Raw genomic sequence first — 26,259 nt, forward strand, 5'->3', positions numbered from 1 at the left:
AAGTTTTGTGGTTGGCATTCGGCCAGTAAGAGCATTTCGTCGAGACAGCCGCGCAACCGCTACGGGAAAGATCCACCTTACAATTGCTCGTAATGCATAATAGAATACAATCACTGACTAAATGCTTGTTTGTCTATGGTCCCAAAGTCGGGCTGGAGGTCACCCGCTCCCCTCATGATGACTAGCCGTATAGTAAACGGATAGATAAGTTTGATTGTTGCATTTTTTTCATAGATTTAGTATGAACCACTGAGGACGATATAAACTTAAATGGCCACTGATGGAAAAAAAAAAACATCCCCACTCTCTCTGTGTTAAAGTGAACTGCAGTTGAAAAAAAAGAAAAGAGGTATGGGGATGAAACTGTGGCAGAGCAGTGGCTAACACAGAACAGGAGAGGGTAATGAAGCAAGAGTTACTCCCATCAGAAAGAAATCCTCGTCTTTTCTCCCCTCTTTAAATTGTCTCTGTGATGCGTCCTTCTTCCTGAACGTCTCATTAGTAGCCGGGGCTTTAGGCTAACACCACAAGTGTTCGAGCGAGAGCGCAACCTCCCGGGGACCTGACAATGAACTAGGACAAATCTCCAATTGGCAGAAGGGCGATAGAAGGGCAAGCCGAATGAGGAGGGGGAAAAATGACCACCAAATCTATTTTCTGGCAATACTGTGGTATATATTCCACTTTGATTAGGTTTAATAAACAAAATAAAACAATTATAAAAACCCACTGGTTGCTTAAAATTACATTTTGTCGCACACTCAATCTCTTTTTCCCTCTTTTTCTCCAACCTGAACCAAACAGGGTTGGGAATGTGTCATTTGTCCTGGTAGCAGTGCGTTCTGGCTGATGACGTGACCTTTGCCGGCCGTGCAGCCTGAAGGAAATCAGCAAGGGGGGCATGCGTAATGATGCATACTTGTCATTCCATATATATTAGAATGACGTATCTTGACCTTTACAAAGAAAATATATCTGTTAAAAAGTGTACCAGCTGAAATTAATATATACACTGCCTTCACTCTCACTTTAAAATGTCTTGAAACTTCAACATAACTGGGCAGCTGGTAAGCAATCTAGAATGCATCTTTAAATTCTCAACAATATCTCAACAATATATATCGTGAAATCGCAAATGATTGTTATACAGTAGTATATTTGTGAGCTAATTTTACAAGCCAGTTCAGGTTTATGATTATGCAGTAGTGCTAATGCTAGATCAAGGTAGGATGTAAACAACTAGCATGAACACAACATTAAACTTTCTTTGTAGATAGAAAGTCTGGAGATTACCATCAACACTTCACCTCCCACTAAGGAGTATTTCTCCATCAACTGAACGCCACACACCTTCTTTTCTTAACACTCCACCAAATTTGGTTTTACCCAAAGCAGCGGTGTATGTCCGCAGTAGAAAGTGTAGCTCTGTAGCTGAAAGGCTGAGTCTGGTATGCTGTTGGTGCTCAAGGTTTTTGCAAGGTTCATTCATCTTGCTGTCAAAAGATTCATTTCGGGCGGAAGTGATGTCATGCGGCTGAAAAATGCGGCCTTCGGAGGATGCAGCCTTTGAATTTGAACACAGAATATTTAAGCACCACGTTCCCATGGACGCCCGGAAGGAGTTCTGTGTGTATGACAAGGCCGTCCGTGGTGTACGGGAATATTTGGCTGGCTAATGTGCTGTTAATAAATAAAGCCGAGCAAGGCACTGTGGCCGTTTCTGGCCTCTCAAACCGTCCAACCAACAAATGAAAGAATTTGTAAAGTTGGATGCTGGACCCGAGGAACAAACTAGCTTAGTGCTAGCTACGCAGATCAGGCTAGTACAACACAGCTAGGATGGATTTAAAATGGGATCAAAGAAAAGAAAAACATCCTGGGTCCTTCCGTTGGCCAGGGTACGGTATTTTCTTACACAGTGCACGTAATAAACATTTGCTTGCAGTCACAAGCTTATGTGTGTGCAACGTAATGTTGCAAATGCAAATCTAATTACTGTGACATTCCTAAAAAGAAAAAGCAGATCTGCCGACTTTTGACAAAGTCAAATAGGAAAAGGTTACATCTTTGTGTCATGTAAATAACCAATTACAACAAGACACTGTCATCACTCGTCACTCTCTGGAGTGTTTGTTTCCCCTCGCTTTGGTGTTACGTAAACAAATAGCTAGCAGATTAGCGCTGAAAAGATCCCCCCCGCTCCCCCTCACACAGTCATTCCAAGAAAATTAGGCAGCCAGTGTAGGCGCCGGCGAGCTTGGAGCAAAAAAAAGAGCAGCATGAAGAAGTATGAGATGGGCGGAATACAGTATAGAAGTAGAAGGGAATCAAACCACTCCTCCGAGCTTTCCGGCAACCATCCTCCTTCTCACTTTCATCTCTGCCTGCATCCCTTTTTCTCCTACTCTGTCTCTGTCACTCTATTTTCCTTCATCGCTTTATTGCCCTTTTCTCTTCTTTCTTTATTTCTCACCTCCCTCCAGATCCATCCCTCTCTATCCTCACCCCATCCATCTTTCGCTCTTACCCGCCTCATGCCTTTCAATCCCCAGCCCTCGCTCTTTTCTGAACACCCTCTATGCTTCCATTTTTTTTTTGTGCCTGTCATCCTCTCTTCATCATCCATTCATCCCATGTTTTTCTCCGCTTTTCTTCCCAATCAGCCTCTGTCTCTCCATCGTGCTTGCCTCTATTGTAGCTGTAGAAGACTATGTGATCAGAGCCGAGGACATGTCCTTTCTCTCGACACGCTTCGACGCTCAGCGCGATTACACAAAAACCCTCTCTCTCTACTCTCTCACCCCCCTCACACACACACACTGGCTCACAACTTCTAAATATCAACGTGATTGACATGGTCTAAAAAAGTATACCCCCGGGGCACTTTTGTGTGCAGTGCATTGAGGTCATGCAGATATAACCTTGGCCACATCAGCTATAGGTGAACACGCATGGCCCCCGTATACACACACACGCGCTTGGATATGGAGGAGAGGGAGGATTACTTTCTCCCTAGTTTAATCCCTAGGAGTAGCTCCAGGCCAACACATAGCTCTTGATGTTCCAGAGCTCGAAGCAATGGCTGACACACACACACACACACACACACACACACACACACACACGTACAGTATCGAGTGTTTTGCAGTGTTGCAGCCGTAGGACACTTGTCTGGATGAGGCAAGTTTAATGTCCATGGAGAGGAAGGACACGAGTGTAAGTGTTATTGTTTGTCCATGTGTGTATTAAATTGACACCATTTATACGATAGAAGGCATGTCAGTTCATGGTTAGCATAGAATGAGTGGTTAACGTGCTATTCTGGAAAAAAATTGAACTTGTTGTGATGACGTCTTGTAGTTGCTAGGGAATGTACAAACTAACTTCAGTCAGCAAACTAGATTGTGGAATGTTATAATCAATTTATTTAATTAAAATTGTCTTCTATTTCGAAGAGGAACCAGTAGAGTTGAAAAACAGCATTTGCAACAATTTCCCAGCCCACACTATCAAAGCAGAAGCATATAGACGTGAATTTACAACACCGCACACAAAGAGGTCGGTGATTATCTGCAAACAGAGCACATTCCCGCCATGCAGAACCAGCTGCTGTGGTGAGCTCAGAACAAAGACCACGTTTGGCCAAGTAAAGCAAACATTACCTGGCTGTCGCTGTGGTGAGGTTGCATGCTACTTTAAAAATATGTAATAGATAAAATATGTAACTTTTTCATAGACTATAGAATCTACGTTAAATTGTATGAATAGTGCAGGAGTTCAGTTTTATTTGGTCGTCTTAATGAAGGAGGCAGACACAATCTGTTCCGGGTTTTGTACAGGCTCCATTCTTAGCTTCCAAGCTCTTATCACAAATCACCCAGCGAGCACATATCAAAGTTGCACAAATATAAATACTGAGACAGACCTTTTACGCTAGGGAGGAAATCTATGCGAGTGCTTTTTCCAGCCTGACTTTTTACTGTTATTTAAAAGACAGAGGGTCTATCAATAAACCAGCAGGACCAAGGGCCAAGCAGAAATTGATCTAAGCCAAACACATCTAATCACAGCTGGTCTGGAGACTGACACAAAAGTGACTGGGGAGCTGCTTTGGCTGAAGGCGTTACAGATCCTGCACCTTCGGCCATTCGCTAATTAAAATGCATTCGCTATGATGGAAAAACACGACCTAGAACGCACAAGGTATCACGAGCCTGCCTTTAAAGTCGTCAATAGAAGTGATTTGTGTCTGATAATGCAAGTATTCCAGATTCAGATGAAATATTAAAAGGCATGATTGTTGGCGGCAATAATGTATCCAAGCAGGCACCCTGCAATTGCTTATAATGTTAAGGATGTATTGAAAATTTCCATTTATAAGATATCAATTGCAGTATTAAACCAAATCCATGAAAACAATAGATCACTTGTAGGCCCTTGTTGGGATTTAAAGTACATAAGTATAACCATGACAGATTATGACTAATATGAGTGACCTGTGAATAGAAGGCAAGCATTTGAAAGCGCACGTCCTTACACTGGTTTGCACATGAAATATAAAACATTTACAACCTAGGTCAGCCTTTATGGCATCACTTCTGCTTGACTACTACCAATACAAGTCTTCAACTTGGATATAGGAGATTTTAGTTTGTGTCACCTCTTTTATTTCTTTAATATATTTAATGATTTTTTTTTTTTAACGCCGCCCCAAGAGGCTGCAAAGTTTTCGTATGCATCGAGGTTATGAAAATATTTCAGTCTTATGTAGGCACACCATTCTTTTTTTGTTACCTTTCTTGCTCTTCAGGAAGGAAATCACTCTCTCCATTTAAGAGATGCCATTAAATGTTCCTGCCTTCTGGCTAGAAGAAGCCAAATAAATGCACCGTCCACCCCCCAACAGTCTCCATCTTTATCACCCAACCCCCGTCCGCGTTCTCCTCCTCCTTCTCTGACGATGAGCTCGTCCTTGCTCTGTCTCATCTCCCTCGCGTCTTTTTTGTCTGCCTCCCACAAAGTTTTGGGAGCTGATTACTGCAGAAACAGAGCACATTTGATAGCCAGAGCAAATCGGTGCAATGTGGAGTCAAATCTGAATCCAAGCCCTCTTCATGCTTTTGTCGTTCAAAGAAAATATCAGAATTGAATGCCTTAAAAGTCAATATAATTTCAAATTCACACAAACCTGAGACTTCTCATGGTGGCTGTTTTAGTGACGTTGTGAAATAAACGGATCAAAACACGTCAATGCCGCTTACACAACCTTGTGATCCCAAGGGGTCATTTTGATGCCATTTTTATCAGCTGCCTTGCCATGCATGGAAGTCAGGCGATTCTGGGTTCTTACAGACGTCACCATTTTTGGATCTGAATGTGTCAGCAGAAGTTGGAGCACCTTCAGCACCGGTGACCTCTTCACCGGAAGAGGCTCTGTCTTTTGGTTGAAACTGAGCATTGTCGGAAACCTCATTCGTATTGCTCTGTTACTCGGTGTCCCCTGCCTCATTTGCAGAAAATACGTGAGCCGGAACTTAGCTGCACATGTCAGCTGTCAGTTGGTTTACAATTACAAGTTACAATTTTATTGAACTGACAGTGTGTTTAGGTGATTTCAGTTTTGGAACTCAATATTGTTTCATAAGCTTAAATTATGACTTGCTTGAAACCGACGCAAACAACAAAGTTTTCAATAGCGCATTTAATAATTTTGTTATATCTATTTTTTTTTATATAATGTTTTACCGTATTTGGTTTAAATAGAGGTTGTTGACAGGGTCAAAAAGCCTTAATGGCATAAACAAATTTCTGTGATACTTTTATGCATTTAAAACCCATAAATGGGTATAACACAGGGTAAAGGTTCAAACTAGTTATACAATGTAGACATTGTAATAATAAAATGCAAGAATAATTACGTAATATGATGGGGTGGTTATTACGCCTTGTCGGTAAACATACACATTCAAACTAACCATTGGCGCTTTTAGCATACTGTCATACATGGCAACTCATTTGAAAAGGCATCACATGAACATAAATACGAGAGCACCACTAAAAAATTTTAAAAAACATTTGTCACGCAAATTCCAACTGCATTTAAAAGAGTCACTGCAACACTCATCAGGTCATGCCAAATCAATGGAAAATGGCATTATTTGTGTTTCATGTCACATCAAGTGTTCAAACTCTGACTGTTGAAGTGTGACCTTAAAACCAACACGTACACTGATTTTTGGTTTACCATTAGACGCCACACATTGACAGGGTTTCACTGTTATATCTGCTCTCCTAATGGCAATCATAACCATGATGAGGCCGATGATGAAGATTGTGACCCCTGACCTAAAGGATTAACTCCAAGTCCTATTATTAGGCACCAATGAGGGCCTGGAGCAAAAGTGTGACAGCAACCAAACAACATAGACCTAGGAAAGGGCCTGGCTACTCTGAACTAAATCAATTATTAAGTAAATATTAATTACATATGCCGTTAAATGTTACCGTATAGATGCTAACCTAAATACACGAGTTATAGAATATTACAAGTCATTTGGTAACAGCATTAATTGGTTATAACCTTTTCATTTCCAAGCTACATCTATCAGGCATCTTCATACATTTAGTATTTTATATTTTATTTAGCTTCTTACCAACAAAATTAAACAACTGAATAAACGCCCTCCGAGTCTGGTGATGCCATAACTTTTGCCAGGGGTTGTTCAACACTTGCTCGACATGTCTGTTGAGACTGTTGAAAAAAGGAAATGTCGAATGTGAATGCTTAGAAATACACCAACTTAACCACTTGGGATGAAAATAAGAAAATGAGTATTCGTAAATATTACATTATAACTCTCACAGTGCACACCTGAACAACACGCCAATAATTTCAATAATATACCTGTACGGGCGACAGCATTTCTTTGCTCTAGGCAATGCGTCCGGACGACGAGATGTGTTAATGGTTGGACAGATATACAACCGCCCTTTCAAGGGTGAATTTACTGATTGCAGCGCAATTTCTGACCAGCATCTGTCTAAAGATTCCAACGTGACACTGAACTAGCCCTTTATCAACCGACAAAAGCTTACAATGGCTTGCAGAGTTCGAGTATGTGGCAAATCACCCCATTGTCCCCTTTTGCTGCTACTTGAGGTATGTGAAGGTCTGGCATTAAGCTATTAAGTTGAAAATGTGCAGCTATTCCCAGTGGCCAGTCATTATGTAGGCCAAGAGTGCTTTCAGGACAAACATAAAAAGTATAAAAGCGCAACTATAAAAATAAATGCACTAGGGGAAAAAAATAAAACAAGTTGAATTCTTTCGGAGTGCATTTGCACAATTTAATGAAAGCCAAAGCAAGAATGGTATTAAAGAAATCTTTCATAAAGATAACACTTGACTTGATTAAAAAAAAAAAAGTATTATTGCGTTGGCTTGTAGCAGTGTGCTGACTAATAATGTATTTGCGCACGCGCCTGAATTTCTATGTGTGCCCTGCAATTTTGCCTTTGTCGAAAAAGAGTGCGAGCACTTGATTGACTCGCCAGCAGTCCAGACATGTTTTGAAAATGTCGGCTACATTATGAAAGACAAAATATGATAAAAGGAGATGCTAGACTATTGAGTAACCGAAGTTGTGCATCAAGCAAGAATGGAAAAAAAAAAAAGCGTCATTTCCCAAATACTTATTGAGCCATGTTAAAAGGGAAGGTGATGAAACCTAGTGGTACGTGTTGCAGTCAGCAAATTCAAAATAAATGAATGCATAGCTTGTCTTTGGAGTGTATTAAAGTTGAAAAAGATTTCTTAATCATTGTATTTTGTTTTTATTTAGATTTTACAAAACTTCATTGGAATTGCTACTACGGCAGATACTAGCTAACTAGCATTGCTCACATCCGTTCGTTTCTGCTCTGAGATTACTTGAAAGATTGGAAAAGAGCAGACAGGTAGGCCCTCATTTTCTGAGAAATAAGTTCTTTCATTTTTATTTTATTTGTCACACTTATGCTCACGGTTATCGTATCATCAGACTCTGAAACCGATCACTGCCTACAGCCTACGTTGTGTCGTATAATTGTTGTTGGCCTGCTGTTTGGTGCGACGATTTCAATTACGTGCTTCTGAATACCTATTTATGGGGATTAAAATTAATGGACAAATGATTGATTTTCATGCGGAGGAGCTAATGAGGTCTATGAGACAACAAAAGGAATGTAAACAGCAGGATCATCATGACTGCGCTGCTTGAAATCAAGGAAAACCCGCCTTGCAAGGAACTGCAAGCAACAAAGACAACCCACATTCTAGATCAATTTGTATCATGTTAATGTAACACCGCAACAGTAGCCAGCAGAGCAATGGGTCATATTTGACTTCATGAGACACTAAAAAGAAGAAAAGAAAGCGCGGAGCATGAGCCATACCGCTATGGCAACAAAGGAAACCATATGTGAAAGAATGAGACATTTTGTCCATGCAGGAATAATCTCTTGAAATAGGCCACATTAACCTGCGCTCCTCTGGGGCCTTGGCCCGGTTTAATCCATGAGCGAACACTGAAACAATGCCCACACACATACAATAATAGATCTGTGTGAATATGACTGTGAAGGGAAGGAAGAGCAGCAGAGGAACGCTAAAGTTGGAAAAATGTTTAATCAGTACCCCTACTGCTTTTAAAACAGAACAGGATAGAGACCAGTATTCAGAATCCATATCCCAATCAAATGTGGTAAAACCCGCAAAAGACTACTGAGAAGCCAACAGCAATATTGGTTATTGATCATTCGTTAGGTTCATTGATTAAAGTGCTAACTCAGAGATCGGCCCTCTTATTGAAACTGAGATACTACAAACAGAATATATCCCGCAACACTTTAAAGCAGGGGTCCTCAATCCTGTTCCTAGAGGGCTGCTGTCCTGCCTGTTTTCCACTTCCCCCTTGCTGCAACACACCAGATTCAAATGATCAGATAATCAGTAAGGTCTACAGAAGCTAGATAATGATCCTTTTCGTTTGAATCAGGTGTGCTGCAGTGGGAAGAGATGGAAAACAGACAGGACACCGGCCCCCAAGGAACAGGATTGCTTTAAACTAAAATGAACAATAATATAATAACCAGTTGAACCCTATCTTGAAATATCATCACGCGTAACATAGGATTACATAAAAATAATTTAAAAAAAAGAGTGCACATCACATAAATTGATGGCATTCAGCATGCAGTGTCCTCAGGAATGCAACTTTGACAATTATTGAAGGAATACGGCGCAATTATCGCTCCTTTCTTTCCACCGTGAGTGACCATTTTTTAAGAATGTATTACACTGAACCACCGCAGCTTAATAATGTGAGTCTGCCATTGCCAAGAAATGGCAACGTGACATAATTAATGGCTTAGTGGTCACCAGATCAGCACATCTCAATTATCAGTTCATTATGTGCAATCACTTATACAATGCGAATCCCATTTTGACATTCTTATAGTCACTGCACATACGATACAAATGACTCACTTATTAACTTTGTTGTTGATCTACTAGCTCGTCGGCCCTAAAGTGTATTTGGCTTTAAATTGCGTATGGAAACAATTGTGATGCTGGGAGTTTGGGAGCGGCGTGTTGTGAAGCTCAAGGGTTGTAATTAAAAGCGCAAGCTTTACTTTGCGTCCTATTGATTTTTGGAGCTTCTGTGCAAATTTCCTTTGTGTGTTTTCTTAGACTCATCTTTTGAACCCACAAATAAAAGGAACAGTAAATGAGCGATAACAGTGAAATTTCTCCAACCACTTCTGAAGCACACTTATTTAATTAAAACACTTCTCAGGAAGACAATCCTATCGCTGCGCATGCACGATACAGATTTTCATGAGAAGCGCACTGCCAGTGATCCGTTAATGCTGAAGCGTACCTAGAAAGTTAGGGCTATGTGATTGAAGGCAATTTTCAACAAGTGAAACCGATCAACTTCAATGCAAGTCTGGAGTGCCATATTTACTGCCGTGGTTCTGACCCAAATGCTAATGATAGCTATTACGGCTAGGCTTGCTAATGACATCAAGGGAGCTGTGAGCGTGGCGGAACCACTTGGGTGTTTTCATGTGGGTATGATAATGTTAATGGGATTAACACGGCGTACCTAAACCCGCACTGAGATAAGCGCAGTGAGGCCTTATTAAAAATACATTGGCAACAATGGAGTTACACAAGGAAGATGAGGGGAATGAATATGTCTTACAGTGCACAATGTAGTTGCGTACCACAGAAAATGACCACCACAATTATAAACATGTTGTAAATGGTTCTATTACAATTACTTAGAATAGAAAGAATCTATTCAAAACTTGAACAAATAGGATCTAAAGCAGGGGTGGGCAAACTTTTTGATTGGCGGGCCACAATGGGTTCTAAAATTTGACAGAGGGGCCGCACCAGCAGCAGATGGATGGACTGTTTTGGTAACCTCACCTCATCGGAGAAAAAAAATTCAATTTTTAATTTTTTTTTAATTTTAAATGAAAGTGAACAAAAGTGTTTCAACAATATATATGGCTTTGAAAAACTACAGTATTTAGAAAGTAAAACATTAACAAGGTTTATTCATTTAATTTTTTTTCAAGTTTAACTGGCTGCATGTGGCCCCCGGACCGTAGTTTGCCCACACCTGATCTAAAGATTAAACATGAAGTTTAGAGTTCAATCAGGCCAATATGAAAATTGCCTACCGGTGTTGTTGCGATAGGGGCCAGTGTCAGGCCCTTGGCTCTGGCTGAGGCTCCTCATGGGACCCTTGTTGTGGTAGATACGTTCCTCATATATGGGGTCTATATGGTGCTCGGGGGACCCCAAGGGTCGGAGGGGCTCTTGGCTATGCTGACTACTGTAGGAGCCACGAGAGCCTGGAGTGAACAGAGAAGAAAGAGAAACTTTAAAAAAAAAAAAAAAAAGTTTTATTTGCCCCTCAAACCCCCTTCCACACACCCTCTATATGTCAGTTTGATTTTGGAGTACAGGAGGAAAGCAGATTTTAGGAGGGCCATGAAAAAAAATATGACTCAACAAGGAGTCATCATGACCTTGATGGCTGCAAAGTGTGGAGTCAAATATATTGTTATGAAGAGGATGAATAAGTAGAGGAATAAGAAAAGAGGTGAATACGCTCACATTTGGATGGGCACTTATTGTGAGGAGTGTCGAGAGTAAAAGGAAGAAACGCGTGCGAAAGTGGGTGGTGTAATAAGCTGTACAAAGCCCTTTTAGCCTTTTACTCCAAGACCTCACCAAATTTCCCCATTTGGGTGCAAGATTTTACAAAGGTCTACCATTTACATATTGATAAGAGTGTAATCAACAGCAGGCATTAAAAAGGAGACAGTAAGTACACCATGGTGACACGAGCACTCGTAGAAATGATAGATAATAAGCAGAAGGTAACAAAAATGAAAAGGAGAGAAAGATGTCACTGCATTTCTTCTTTTTTTTTTATCTCCTCTGAACACATTGCTGTTTGTCAGCAATAAAATAATGAGATGCGGTGTGTTTGGCAGGAGGTCCAAATTCACAGGACGACGCGAAGACATCATCGACAGCAGGCATTTGTTCGTTACAGTGGCAAACGAACAACTCTAAGGCTGTACCTTGCCCCCGACAACAAGAGGGCATTGAATTAAGAAAGTTGAGATATATATATATATATATATATATATATATATATATATATATATATATATATATATATATATATATATAGGCACGCACACCCTCACATATCTACACGCACACACCAACACACGCACGGACACACACACGCACACAAGAAAGACATGGGTGAGAGTGAATGAGAGAAAGCATGAGAGAAAGACGGTCCAGTGGAGCTATCGGGTCACATTAGCTCTCGGTCGATGGCGAGTCACGTGCTGAGTGGGAGGAACGAGCCCAACTCCAAGATTTAAACCTCTCAGTCACTTTGCCACCAATTTAAAGCGGTGAACTCTTAAGCCTTCCATAATGTGTCAGATACCATTCGATAAAAGCCTTCTTATGGGGATCATTGACACCATATAAGGTGCAGGGAGGGGGAGGGGAGTCAGGGACACACCTCTATTAAAAAAAAAAAAATCTATAATCAATCAGGATTTGGCTTGGACCTTGTTCTATTCTGACACTTAATCATCCATCTTTCCAAGACATTTTTGCACGATTAAAATACTGGGAAGGCTTTTTTTCCCTCCTCATTCTCCACAAAGCAAGGTGCATGGGTGGGTTGTGCATGGATGAAGGGGCAATTAAGTCAGTATTCATGAAGTATCCCTACCAAATCCTGACAGAATAAGGAAAAAAGTTGTTTCTGCCAATAAAGCCTTTGTTAAAATGTTGGCAACACCCGTTTTTTTAGTTCTTAGTTGAGGCCCCCCATTGCCATTACAGCACAACTAACCATGAGGCTCACAAGCATATATTTGGGACACCCACTAAGTTACACTGCAGTGACAGAAACAAGAAAGCAATGAGAAAGCTGTAAAAGAACCTAGATTTTGACAGAAAGAGTCCAAATTTGCAAGTTAGGGAGCTAATAAAGAGTCAAGACACACGCGTTTAACAGCATGACTCATCCAAACTGGCTCCCTCCTTCTGATCCATTTCATCTTTGAAGTCTTGATGAGTTGCTTTTTATTTCTTTATTCTTTTTTTTTTTAAGACTCAAAGGGCCTTACTTGCAGAAGAACTGACCTCTTTCTTCCAAAAGGGAGCAGGAAAAAATTGGTGCAGAAAATAGCCCTGCCATGATGTTTAATTCAGTCAAATATTTAAGGCGTACAAAATGTATGAATGAATGTTGGCCCTTGGGTGCCTAAGTGATATTTGTTGTGTGAAAAGGATTCAAAGCAAAGAAAACAGTAAAGATATTTGCAGAATATTTGTGATTCCTTTTGGATTAAGTGCATGAGTGACGACTCAGCACAGAATCTTGGAAAAAGGTTATAGAGTCATGAAAAAAGAAAATCTTCAATTTACTGGTTATTTTACCCATTGATTACCTAAAATCAGATTTTAACATTTGAAAGCTCTCAAGTAAAACTCTGAAGAGCTGTTTGTGATGTCATCATTACAGTATATTTGTCCGAGCAAATGTACTTTCAGATGTAGCAAGCATTTGAAATGAATGAAACTGAAGAAACTAGACTTGGGTGGTCCAACATTTTTTTTTTCCTCATGGCTGCACTGTAAATGTACTGCCAACGAATTTCATGGCCAGTTAATTCTGAAATAGAGCAAGGCTTTCTACTTGACCATCCAAAGGGATCACAACTGCGCCTCGGGCACTACCATTCGACGTCAACCAAGTGTCAATTACTACTGTCATTGCTTGCTCTCAGCGTCGGCGCCATACATGAATGAGTTTCATTCCTCAACCTACTCGTTACCAAGTCCAAATGGGAATAATTAATCAGTGGATTCTTGTCACGTTCCTCTCTGATTTTTTTTTTTTTTTGTCAGCTGACTCTTCTGTGTTTTTCTTTCGCCTAGGCAACGAAGGAGTCAAGCAATTAGCAGCACATGGGGACTATTGGATAAAGGCTCCCCCACTTTGTATCCCCTATCGTCCCTTTATCTTTGTCGTTTGCTGTGCTGCATTGTAGCCCGCTCTGGCATTTATCATGGCTCCATGTTTTTTTTTTTTTTTGTTGTGCTTCTTGTTATTCCCTGTATGTTTTGACATTTTCCTAGGCTCCCTCCTTGCTCTACTCCATGTTTGTTTAGTCATTTTTCGCATTCCACCATGTTGGGTGCTATTCTCCCTACTCGTCATAAGTGCTTTAGGATTATTAGTCTTGTTGTTTGTGCAACAATACTATACCAACATGTCAGTAGCAATTTTTTTTTGCTTTATAGACAAATACTTTAATCTCCATTTTTGGAGACATGTGCAGCCGGAAACGTGCGTTTGCGCCGTTGCGGGAGTGAACAACTACTCCCATTGCCTTTAAATTCACCGCCGATGAGGCATCATCTACATCACCGAAGCAGAAAGGGACTCGCTTAAGTATATGTAGGATATCTGCAGGCGTCTAAGTATGTTTACAAGGAACGCCAAGACAATTTCCACTGGTGGATGATGTAAAGTTGGCCACTGTGGCGCGCACACTTGGATACCGCCTTCAACCCTGAATTAATTGAAATCCACAATGATTGCAATTGTTTGATGACATCAATGAGACACACCAGAAGAGTGCCAAATCTGCCTGCGCTGGCTTCAAATCCACCAGATTTGTTGACACCACCTGTGCCACAACTTAGACATGGTTGCAGCCGTTCTAAATTCTACTTTCTGCCACCAAATGGTCAGGCACACTGGGGGCATGTAATAGAAAATGACCAGCATGGCGCAGCACGGTCAGCCAAATTCCCAAACAATATAAACTAGAACTTCTAAAAAAAAAAAAACTAAGTGCCAAATTTGCGATAAGTTTCAACTTAAAAAAAGAAAAACACAGGAGTTCAGAACATTCAGTGCGAGATTCTGCCATGTCAACGACAATACATTCTTAAAAAAAAAAATTATGATTGTTATTTTTTTTCCCCATATTAGGACCATTTGTCCCATCCCTACATGACATTATGCCGACACCTCCCAATTCCGAAAGCAGCCTCCGTCAGATATTTAAAAAACCAATACCCTCAGCTGAAACACTTACAAACAGTTATGCTGTTCTTGATAGAGGACAGCCATGAGAACGCTCCAAAACATTTTTTGCACGCTTGCATGTGGACGTAAATCTCAAGATACTAACCGCAAGACGCCGGCGGTGTCGTTCACAGATCAGTTAATTCAATCGACGTAAACGCAGCACTTGACCTTTCTAAGAATGGCTGAGCGAGGCACTGATATGCAACAAAGGGGCTCCATCATAAAACAAAAAACAAAGCAATATTGACATCCTTATAGATTTTTTTCACAAGCTGTTTTTTCCTTTTCAGCAACACAACAAATACTTGCGCAGGTGATGAACGTTTTCATCGATAGCTCTTCTAAGTGAATGCCAAATGTGACCAAATCTGTTTGGGTTCTAGCCATAACATGCACATTGAGCAATAACAAAAATTAGAACGTGTTAATGAGTCTCGAGGTTGATTTTATTTCATACTTAAAAGTTAATGTCAAAAATCGGATGCCTGAGGTGAAGCAGCGATGTGAGGTATTGAAATAATACTCTTTAATATTGATTCAATAATTTGCAGAATTTCCTAAGGGCTGAAAAAAGTGTGTATATAACACAATACGGCGCAAGCAGTTAATAAAGGTTTTACGACGCAGACAGTACCCACTCGGGACTAAGTTATTGCTAATAAAGTTTCCTATCAATTATTTTGAACGTGGACCAAATTGAAGTTCAAACAGCGTCACTGTACCACTGTAGGTGTTGACTTATCAAGACCTCTGACATATATGCAGTAGTAATGACGACGATAACAATAAATGTAGCGTGAGACTATGCGAGTGTTTCGAAACTCTCACCTGCTAGACTGCCGGGCCTCTGGAGTGTAGCCGTTGCGTAGAGCTCATGGGAAATCTTGTACTGGTCGGACGCGTGGTGAGCTGCGAGCCGTTTGGGAGACAAAGTGGCATAACTGCCAATGCCTGAGCTCATCTGCAAAGCCAAGGAGAGGTTCTCAGTCAAATAGTGCTAAATAAGCTCAGGGAGTGAGAAAGATTAAGCACATAAACTGGCGCAATTACTTTATTCACTCTCTGTTGGCAGCGAGGTGTAAACGCGTTTAGGTTCAATTGGTTCCTGTACTTTTCAATTTGCTAAACCAACTCACTTTTGTTTCCATTTACACATGCTAAAGTTGCCTAAAGTGGGTTTATAGATGGAAATTGTCACTTTGTGTATATCACTTGGAAGCACTTAGGGTTATATAACTCAATCGGAGAGCACAAGTGCCACACAAAAGATTCATATTGGTACAACGTAAACAGACTTTCAAAATTCAGAATGAAGCAAACTTTGACGAGAGTGAAAAAAGCATTTTAAAATCCTCTTACAGGGATGATAATGCTCAAATTGTAGTTTAACAATATTTTTCCATCTTTTTACTCGATATGAAACTGACAGCCATAGTGTGTCTTAGGAGTTTTTTTTACCTGATGAAGGGGGGATGATGAGCCGGCCCCTCCCCCAGTGGCAGTGGAGTTGAGTGGAGAGGCCAACCTCAGGGGAGAACCGCCACCACCCCCTGTTGTCACGGCAACGTTGGTACTAGAGGACAAAAAAACATCATTTGCAACATCTCTGAATAAAAAGCATTGTAATTCATTGCACTTGTGTTGTTGATGAATTTATACAGAAAGAACAAACTAATTTAAAAAGTACATTTGTGTGCTGACCTTTAAAGTATTGTCCCAAAGTTTGGGAAACTCAATAGCGCACTAAGGGCTATGTCCTATTTTCAACTGCAACCTATGATACTTTCAATCATATTGAATTATTTATTATCCGCCCTGTCGTCATCTGGAAGAGTGATGTGTTTAATGTAAAATTCTGTTCGTCAGCCTTCCTTTTCATCCTCACTATCAACAGCCATTCATCAAAATCAGGGGTGAGCATCACAGTCACTCGTGTACCTGAATGACTTAGCCAGTCGATTAGCAGAACACTGTTTGCTGGGAGAGGACGAGGAGGAGGAAGGCAGGCGTTGAGTGGTGGCGTACCCCAGGGAATCAGACGCCGATCCCAGGCGTTGGAGTTTATTTGGGGACCCTGGGCCTGAGCCCCCTCCCCCGCCGCATAGAGGGGAATTGACACGCTGGGCTGGTAAGGTTGAGCTGGAGTAGTAGATGCCTGCAGGACAGAAGAAATAACGAGGGTCTAACTTCAGAGCATATAGTTTTGATATACATGACACTATCCATCAAGGATATGATCGGAGTCAATAAAGTCTTACAGATAAACCTAAAAGACAATAGACAAACACTATCTGGCCACATCATCAGGTACCATTAATCCATCCGGGGTATTATTTGCTCCATCTCTCTCACTTTATTTGCTCTCGTAATAATGTGCAGGTGGTGCACAAAATAAAGAATCCAGTCAGTGTATAATTTATGTTGTGGGTAGACCGATATTACACAAGTCATAGTCCATCAGGCACAGTGGACACCTTAGGGTCCCTCAGGAAGAGCTGGAGCCTCACTGTGGGTGTCCGTGACCCGACTCCAAAGAAGTGTCAAAAGATGGATGAATAAGAGGAGGCTGTGAGTAAAGGCAGATAAAGAGCCAATTCGGGAAAAAAAATGATGTGTCACTAACATACTTGGAAGACATGATTTCATATTATACAATGTGCGGCTTGTAGTCTGTCTGTATATCTCACTAGGAGGCAAGGGAAGGCAGCTTTATTTAGATTTCATTCATAAAGTAACTCAATGTGCTTCACACGTAATTAAAAATCAAATTTAAATAATTTAAGACATTTGAAAGCAAAATAAAGAAGTAAGTAGCTTATTAACGTCACAAAAAAACAGAAAGATGCTTTGTGGGGAAAAAAAAATACAAAAGCTATAAATGACCTTAACCAGAGGTACGGGGCGGGGTTCAGTTTTTACCCTGGATTTAGAAGTATTTCCACTTGGGGCTGATTTCACTACTGTTGGCATCTAATTTCATTTGCATGGAGCACAACCGCTAAATGCTACATCACCACGTTTGCTTTGACCTCTTGGTTCCAAATGACCCAAATCTGCAGACTTCAGAGTTCTTCTGGGTTTATATTCAATTAGCATAGTCTTTAATCTATTCAGACCAAACATTTAGTAATTTAAAGATCAGTAGCCCAACTTTAAAGTTTATTCTACATCTAACTGGGAGCCAATGTAAAGGCTTTAGGGCAGGGGTAATATGATCTGATGTCTTTGTTCTGGGCAGTGCCCGAGCGGCAGCTCTTTTGAGGGAGTCCTGTCAGAAGACCACTAACAATCAAGTCCGCTGGAGATAAAAGCATGAATGAGATTCTCCTGTTCTGCTCGGAGCATGCAACACTTCAATCTGGATGGCATTTTCAGATGGTGAATGGCCGTTTTAGTGATTGATTTGATATAAAGTCAGATCAGCACCCCAGGGATTGGGACTTGGGCTTTTTAAGACAGTGACTCCAAGTGTTTACAAACAGAAATCCTCATTTCTTTGGATAGAAAAAGTAATAAGTAGTCACTTGGTTTGTGTATCACTGTAATAAACAGTGCAAAAGACCAAGAGTTGTTTTTCGATAGTTGTTCCTTCCAAGAAAGAGGACACGGTAAACAAATGCACACTTACAACTTCTTGGAACAGGACGTACAAAGAAAATGTGTAACATGAGCCACATGCTGCTTCATCAAGTCTAAAGACAGAATAAAAAAAAGTTTGGACACCTCCGGTGTATGGTGTCAAGCTTTGCGTGTTACAAATCACTTCCATGAGCTAACAAGCAGCACAAACGATTATTTGATATCACTGTCAGTGATATCAAATTTCAGCAACTCAGCAAACTGTCATGCAATGTCAGCTGGATTTCTTTATACAATAAAAATATATGGCTAATTGGCCGGAGGCCAGAAAAAGAACAACGGGAGAAGTGAAAACTTACCCGACCCTGCCCCACTTTGTGATTGTTGCTGCTGGGCTGCACGGCTCGAAGTCACCTGTGGGTTGGCGTAAGAAATACAAAGGAGGGAGGGGAAAGGAAGGATGAATAATTACAGAGTGAAGGGTTGGGGAGGTAACGGAATGGTACGGGAAAAATGCAGAGTGAACGGATGGGGGAAGAAAGAGATGAAGAGTAGGAAGCATTAAAAATCTTTTATGCACAATGACTTCGGTCACATCTTTGAGCAAGGAGGCCTGCATGAACCTCCGAGAGAACGTAATGAAATCCCTGCAGAACACAGTGGGGGGATTCAAACAGACTCTTGAAGCAAACGATGAACTCAGACGAGCTGCTCTGACCGAAATAATCTCTCATTAAGCCTTGTTGTACCACCTACTCAAAGTCGAGGAGACAACTACAAAGGCTTTGTGTATTAACATATTAAATATCATGTATGGTCACATAAACCCTGCCACCAAAGTTAAAGAAAGCAAATCAAATCCAGGACGTTAAATAATTCACATTGTTTTGTTTTTTTAACTGCAATCTAACCAACATCCACTAATGTGGAACCAAATCGAAAAGATGAGACGCACATTTGCTCAGCTACTGTGAAGCTCACTGAAGCCAAGATAAAATGCGATCCGTGAGGTCTATTGTGAGCCGCTTCCCACAAGAATTTCGTCGGATTTCTTAGTACAAAGTAATGCTTTGCAATTAGTGAACACGTGTTTTCCTTTGTGGCCAGTTCATTTCAAAACTAGAAACACATGGTTGGAGTCTTCCACGGTGGATCCCACAGGCATGCTGCAATTGTTTATGATCATGAATGGATCATAAAAGTTTTTCAATAAAACAACCAGATTCCAATAATTATGGCCCATTAAAATTAAACTACTGTAATGCAGATCATAACTTTAGCAACCTTTTACAAACTAGTATCCAAGCACCTTTGCAAACATATAAACTTTGAACGTGAGCCAAATAAAACTAACTACAAATCCGCATACAGTAGTTTTATTTTTGTTCCATGGCAGGTGGCACCAAATTCTGCTTAGAAAAAAAAAAAACAGACCGGTACTATATTTGGCACCATTTCTTTATAAATAAAAAAAAAAAAAATCTAAATGAGAAATTGCTGCCTTAGTTTTTACACACGGCAGTGGGAGGGAGAAGGACATATGCCAGTGCTCAGCTGAGCCTCACAGCCTTATGTTGACGCTTAGTGCTGGAAAGGTGATCCAGAAACATTATTACCCACTTGAGCGCCTATAATAGGCCATCATGCAAGCACACAGTTGATGAGTCACCTTGAGGCCCCGGCATCATTCCACATTGGCTTGCAAAAATAAAATAAATAAATAAATAAATAAAACGCTACCTTTTCTGGCATTGCGCAATTAATGGCAAGATTAAATAGCATCTAAAAGAAGATGCGTGTGTATGCACAAACAATGTACATGTGTGCGGAATAGTTGCAACAGTGCAAAAAAGGCCATGCCCGCTCAGCAAAACTATCGTTGGAGGAAGATCACAGAACACCAGTTCAAAAAGTTCTAATGATACTTTTACATGGACAAAAAAATCTTGCGAGAATAAAAAAAAAAATGAATAAAAAAATATAGAAAGAATTAATGTCCACAAAAGAAAACACTGTTGTGCAATTTTTTTTTTAAATACAAGTATGTATTTCTGGTTTATTTGTAAAACTGATCATGAGTAACAATCCACAACTTGGCAACGATATCCTGGTTTATGCTCATAATATTACTATATTTACACGGACATATTTATCCGTTATTAAAAGCCTGATCGGAATAAAAATGCTTCTGCGCACACCCCACTTGGAATAATTTGCCCCGATCAAGATTTTATTCCGAACAACATTTCTGCTAAAACGTCCGGTATATTTGGTCAATCTGCGTATGTCCAAAAAACTTTATCCAATCAAAAATGTGACACATGAACACGCAAGTCCGAATCAGATCAACATTTTTAGTGTCCATGTGGGTTTCAATCCCCGGTCTGAAACTCGTATGTCAAATTAGAATACAGTTGGTCAGACTGCAACTCAAATACGTTCAATTAACAAATGAACACCTCTTGTTGTTCCAACTTCTGTGAGTTGGACTCCACCTAATTATCATCTGCTTTTTACCGCTTCCTCAGCTGCTCATTATAGTTTGCTGAAATCATCTCATTTCCCATGTAACCTTCATGAATAAATTAGAAACACACATCAAAACAACTTAATGATTTTCATAATAGAGATAAACATGTTTTTTGTCTTCTTTCAAAATTGGATTATCAATATTGTATGTTGGAGTGAAATTGAGATATACAGTATATAGCGCAGAAAATGTACAATATTTACCTTTTTTTTTTTGGTACCCCCCCCCCCTCACAATACACCCCTTATCATGCACCTCTAATTAAAAATGCATGGTGGAGTAACTCATTAAAAGTGTCTATTTCAAGTCAGATCTCATCTCTTCATCAGCATGTACCCAAAGAAGAAGCATCATGGGACCCGGTAGCTTACAAAGCCAATTGCTAACAGAAATAAGATGCTGGTCCCAAAAAGTGATTTCAAGATGCCCCGATAATGATTTGCGGAAGTAGCCCATGTTAAAGGCAGCTTTAGGACAGCTTGATGAGCCATTAAGAAAGCAAGTAAATGATTAGCGAGCCAGAGCGAGCTTTCTCCATTGCAGCGGTTGTCACCTTTGCAGTGCTACTTCTGCCAATAAAACACTGGAGTAGTTGAGGTGCCATGTAGCCATGTATTATTAAAGCAAAGCCTCTCAGGGTTATAAATACCCTGCAGAAGAGCACCAACACGCTGCTCCTTTCCATTTCCCCTCAAAAATCCACCTGGAACGGCAACTCCAACTTTAAACGTGCTTATGTAGACACATAATCCAAAATATAAAAACAATACCTGGGTCAAGCTCAGCCCAGGGAAGCACACGCTAATAAAAACATGCATGGACCGTGCATGCCTGTGGGCCGCACCTGCTCATCGAGCTGCAGCAGTAGCTTGTGAAAACGTCAATTCGTGACCCTCTCTGACAGCTCTGGCCCAATTACACTGACAAGGCCAAAACATGAGAGGCGATTACATAGAAAGCCATAGACACACACACACACATACAGCAATGGTGAGCCAAGAGGAGGAGGAGGTGAAGAAAGAGGAGGAATCACTGCCATGGCACAAATGCGGCAATTAATAATGTGGAATTATGTGGGAAAACGCCAAGAACAAGTCGTCTTCAGACGGTAAAATCCCGGAAACTTAATGATCACAGAGCTGGTGCAATGAAATATTAAGGCCCAAATATCTTCAAAAACACTGCATCTATTAATGAAGGCAGGCATTTGAGCGTCTGTTTGCGAGGCCCCTCGTGGGCAAATGAGCATGTTTATGGCAATAATGCATCACCTTGGAAATCTGGACGTACTCTATTACTCTTCATTAACACACTGCTGTGATTATCATGTGGATTCCACTGCAGCTTCATAAACACAACACTCACAGGGGTGCTTTTGAGTGCTCTTAATTGCGTGCGGGTGAACAGCTTATTACCGGTCTCCTTAATAACAGCTTTAACCATGTTTGAAAACTTTGAAATGTTTGGGTTGAACCTCTTCACCGATGCAATACGGGATACGTGAGAGACAGGCGTGCAACTGTTTGATGTGGAAATAAAAGCGAGCCAAAAGATGAGCAGCGATGTTTGCTCAGTGTTATGACGCACAACTGGAGCTACGAGAAAAGCATGAAAACATCTTGCTGTAAAAGTACATGCGGGCTCTTCAAATTGATCACTCAAGTTGTTCTAACGACTGAAAAAGTCAAACCCAAGTTAAAACCGAACAAGACCCGGTCGTGCTTTTTGTTTCCCTCGCGCGCGACTTCAGCGTATCCTACCTGGTTATAGCTGTGCACGGCGCCCCCAACCTGCCCGCTGCGCTGAGGAGATGCTGCGGAGATGTTGTCACTAAGGGCGAGGGTCTGGTTGCTATGGTAGCTGGCAGAGTACTGGAGCGAAGCCTCCGGGGTGGAGTTGAGCTGCAAGGAACTCTGGGAGAGGAGCGCCGGTCCTACGGATGGAGACAGGAGTCGGTTAGATGGGGCGTTGAGTTTGTCATGCGAGCGTGCATGTATGCATGTATATTAGGAGAGAAAAGGGTGAGATTCAAACAGTAGTGAAGGATGAAGGGGAGCGATTGAGAGACGGCGAGAGAAATGGGGAAGCAAGAGACGTAGAGAGAGAAAGAGAGCGAGAGAGAGAGAGAGAGAGCACAATTCAGAGCAGATAGTGCAGCAGTGCAGCACTCCGTGAGTTGGAGATGGCATACATAATTGATTAGCAGAGGGAAAGAGAAACAGAGGAACAGAGAACATGGGAGGATGAGGAAGACGAGGAGGAGGAGGAAGGCTGCAAGGAAAAAGTTGGAACAACTTGATAGATTTCCTCCCTGAAACGTGTTGAAAGTTACCCCGTACCATGGACTCGAACAAACCTGCATTTGAACCCTTTTGCACAATGCATGGATGTTAGACTTTGGCGAGGAATTGCAAAACAGACACTTTTTTCAAAGTTACTTTTACTGCCTTCACTCCTCAGGCTGCTGGGTAGTCTCGTATTATTTGATCCTTCTTCACACCAAAAACAAAAAAAAATCAATCAATCAACAAATAAATTTGAAAAAAGTCCATACTCGGATTTATTTTTGAGGCTGTCACCAACGAACATTTACATTTGTACAGTTGTCTGACCTAATTAGATATATTAAAAATATTTAATGAAAATTCTGCCTTTAAGAATTATTTCGGTATTCGGTAATACAGCAACAATGTATTATTATGGTTTATTGTGGTCCAAAAACTGTACTAATTCACATAAAAGCTATTTCTAAGATTTCGGTTAGCTAATTGAATGACATGGCAGCATTATTACCTGAGTAAAAGAATGTTCAAGACCTCTATTGTGTCAAATTTGGATATTGTACAGGTGCTTAATATTTTGGCCAGGGAGTGTATTTGAAAATGTGAGTGATATTAAGTAGGCCACTGTTATCAAAGCTCTCAATAGCCAGTGGTGTGGACCAGTGCGTGTGTGTTGATATCACATTGTGTTTTATTCAAGGGCAGTTAGGTCTGTGACTTGTGTTCCCATCGCTCATATATATTTCATTCGGCCACTATTTTTGCTCTTTTACTGTCTCTTTACATTTCTGACAAAAAGACTGATATGCTGGCGATTTTTTTAATTATAACTCTCACGGCGGAGGCGCCATATGAATGAAACGCTTAAAAGGGCGGACGCGCAGGCGCAGTGCAGTGAACTCGGAATGCACAGGAAGAAATTTGCGGTATAATATATTGTTACAAACATCTAGATGGAAATGATGAAATTAATGTCGACAAAACATATTCTAAAGGATGGAAAACCTTGCGGCCAGCTGGCATGAATGGATGGACAGGTTAAAAAAAAAAAAAAAAGCATAAACTCAGCAGTTCCGTTAGTTCCATTCACCCTTGTGAGAATCTAAACAGACAAAGAAAAATATGACTATGCTATTATACTCATGATGTATGTAGCAACATGAGTTGTGTATTCTTATTGCAGTGAATCCAAATGAAAATGTGGTGTTTTGTAAAAAAAAAAAAAATTAAAAAAAATGGAAAGATCAGGATTTTTATTAATTATTTGTTTGTATGAAATCCTACTAAATTCCCTTAAAGATTCTCAGTGACTTGCAGGTGATTCAACACAGAATAGACTCCAGAATTAAATGAACCATGACCATGATGAGAAATAAACGACGAATGAGTGTCCCTTTTAAAGCCTTCTATGAGTGTCTTGCCCAGAAAAACAAATGTCGTCTTATTTCCTAGTCTCTATCATCCACGGACTTTCTCCCTGAAAACCGCGATCAACCTCCTCAGCATCTTGCCTACACAAAACACTTGTCTTATCCCATCCCCATGCAATCCCTTGCTTGTCATGAATTATTAACCATTACTTCGTGTGAATCGGAGCTCCCCAAGACGTCAAAGAGAGCTTTGGTGTTGCCTTACAAAAGAAAAAAAAATAAATATGTACAGTACATGTTTGTTTCAAATTTCTGCATGTGATGTAAAGTGGGTTGATGCTGGCTACAGGGAGTCTGCAGCTCTTTTTTACGAAGTTGTGTAAGTGAGGGTGAATGTATGTTACATGCATTTCTGATCAGTAGTGTGCGTGCATCACATTGGAGTCCTTTTCTATAAAATGAAACAAACACACACAAACATGCGCTCGAGAAAAATTATTGAAATTGCCGTGGATGAAAGGTGACTGCCGATATGCGCACAATTTACACTGCAACTTGCAAAAAATACAAGATTCTTTTTTTTTATTAGATCGCGCCGCAAAAATGAATTGAAGTTATCAGCACCCACACGTTGAGATGCTTGCGGGATATACAGTATGTGCATTTCAATGTGCATTTGCAAAACGGCAGGAGCACCACAATTGGAGCGATCACAAAAGCATTTTCTTTCATAAAGTATTTCCACCAAGCATATTTCAAATGGGCTCTCACTAAATTGTCTGTACTTACACATACTAACCACTTGCTTATCTGAATAAACCAGAAATGCTAATATGTGCTATCAAGATCAAAATATACATTAGCATTTTATATATATATATATATATATATATATATATATATATATATATATATATATTCAAGGAAAAGATAAAGCTATTAGAAGAATCTACCATATTTGATTGAAAATATACTTACAAAAAAATTCTACATAAATTCCAAGCTTTTAATTCAGTAAATATCTGCAACAAGTTTCGTAGAAAATTGAAATTGAAAGTGTACACCCAGGACTCGTTGCCAGCCAATTGCAGAATTTTTAAGCGATTTAGTGAAAAGAAAAAAAAAAAAAAGAAAGAAAAAAGGTTTGTTTCCAACAAATTAACTCCCTTGAGAACAAATGTGAACAAACACAAAAAGTCAAAATTCAAATGAGTTTCTCTCGAGTGTTTTTATGCATTTTGGGCTGGAAATGTGCTGTTTTGGTTTGCGTTGAGGAATGTCAAGAGCGCATGTGGAAAATATTAAGAATTCAATCGGGCCCTATTTAAGTTCACTGCCAGGCTCTGAAAACACAAAGACAAAAACACATGCAGGCACACGCCCACACCCACACACACGCACGCACACCCCCTTAGGCACGCAGACACACACACACACAAAATGTTGCTGATAAACACACTCACTTTCCACGCCATCAAGTATTCCTGACTCCTGGAGGGAACGGATGCAGGAATCCACCAACTCCAAACCTGTGGTCAACTCATCCTCAATATCCTTTTGTCCGTCGGCTGACAAAGTAGAACACAATCAATGATTTGGGGAATGAGCCAAATACAAGAAGAATGTCTTGTCTACTTAAAACTGTGACCTGTAATGTAAAGTGTTGATTACCTTGAGCGTTCCAACGAAACTGTTCATCTGCCGAACTGCAAGAAAAGCAGGAAGACAAATAGACATGACTTTGAGAGATTCATGTCCAATGCATGTCTTATGAGTGTCCTAGAAATCAAACAAATCAA

General features: G+C 40.4%; 1 protein-coding gene across 5 annotated transcripts in view; it reads right to left on the minus strand.

The window, feature by feature from the left end:
• ctnnd2a (catenin (cadherin-associated protein), delta 2a) overlaps positions 1-26,259 on the minus strand; it is a 172,055-nt gene that overhangs the window by 71,378 nt on the left and 74,418 nt on the right. For all 5 annotated transcript variants that reach the window (XM_088283197.1, XM_088283201.1, XM_088283199.1 and 2 more), the window contains exons 4-11: positions 26,132-26,166; positions 25,924-26,028; positions 22,569-22,741; positions 18,638-18,692; positions 16,638-16,854; positions 16,158-16,272; positions 15,528-15,660; positions 10,735-10,908 (exon numbers count right to left, since the gene is read on the minus strand). In XM_088283197.1, coding sequence (XP_088139323.1) covers positions 10,735-10,908; positions 15,528-15,660; positions 16,158-16,272; positions 16,638-16,854; positions 18,638-18,692; positions 22,569-22,741; positions 25,924-26,028; positions 26,132-26,166 — 1,007 coding nt within the window. The remainder of the gene's footprint in view (positions 1-10,734; positions 10,909-15,527; positions 15,661-16,157; positions 16,273-16,637; positions 16,855-18,637; positions 18,693-22,568; positions 22,742-25,923; positions 26,029-26,131; positions 26,167-26,259) is intronic.

Source organism: Idiotropiscis lumnitzeri, chromosome 19, assembly GCF_059441095.1.
Source record: "Idiotropiscis lumnitzeri isolate Australia: NSW breed Sydney's pygmy pipehorse chromosome 19, RoL_Ilum_1.0, whole genome shotgun sequence".
Classification (NCBI taxonomy): Eukaryota; Metazoa; Chordata; class Actinopteri; order Syngnathiformes; family Syngnathidae; genus Idiotropiscis; species Idiotropiscis lumnitzeri.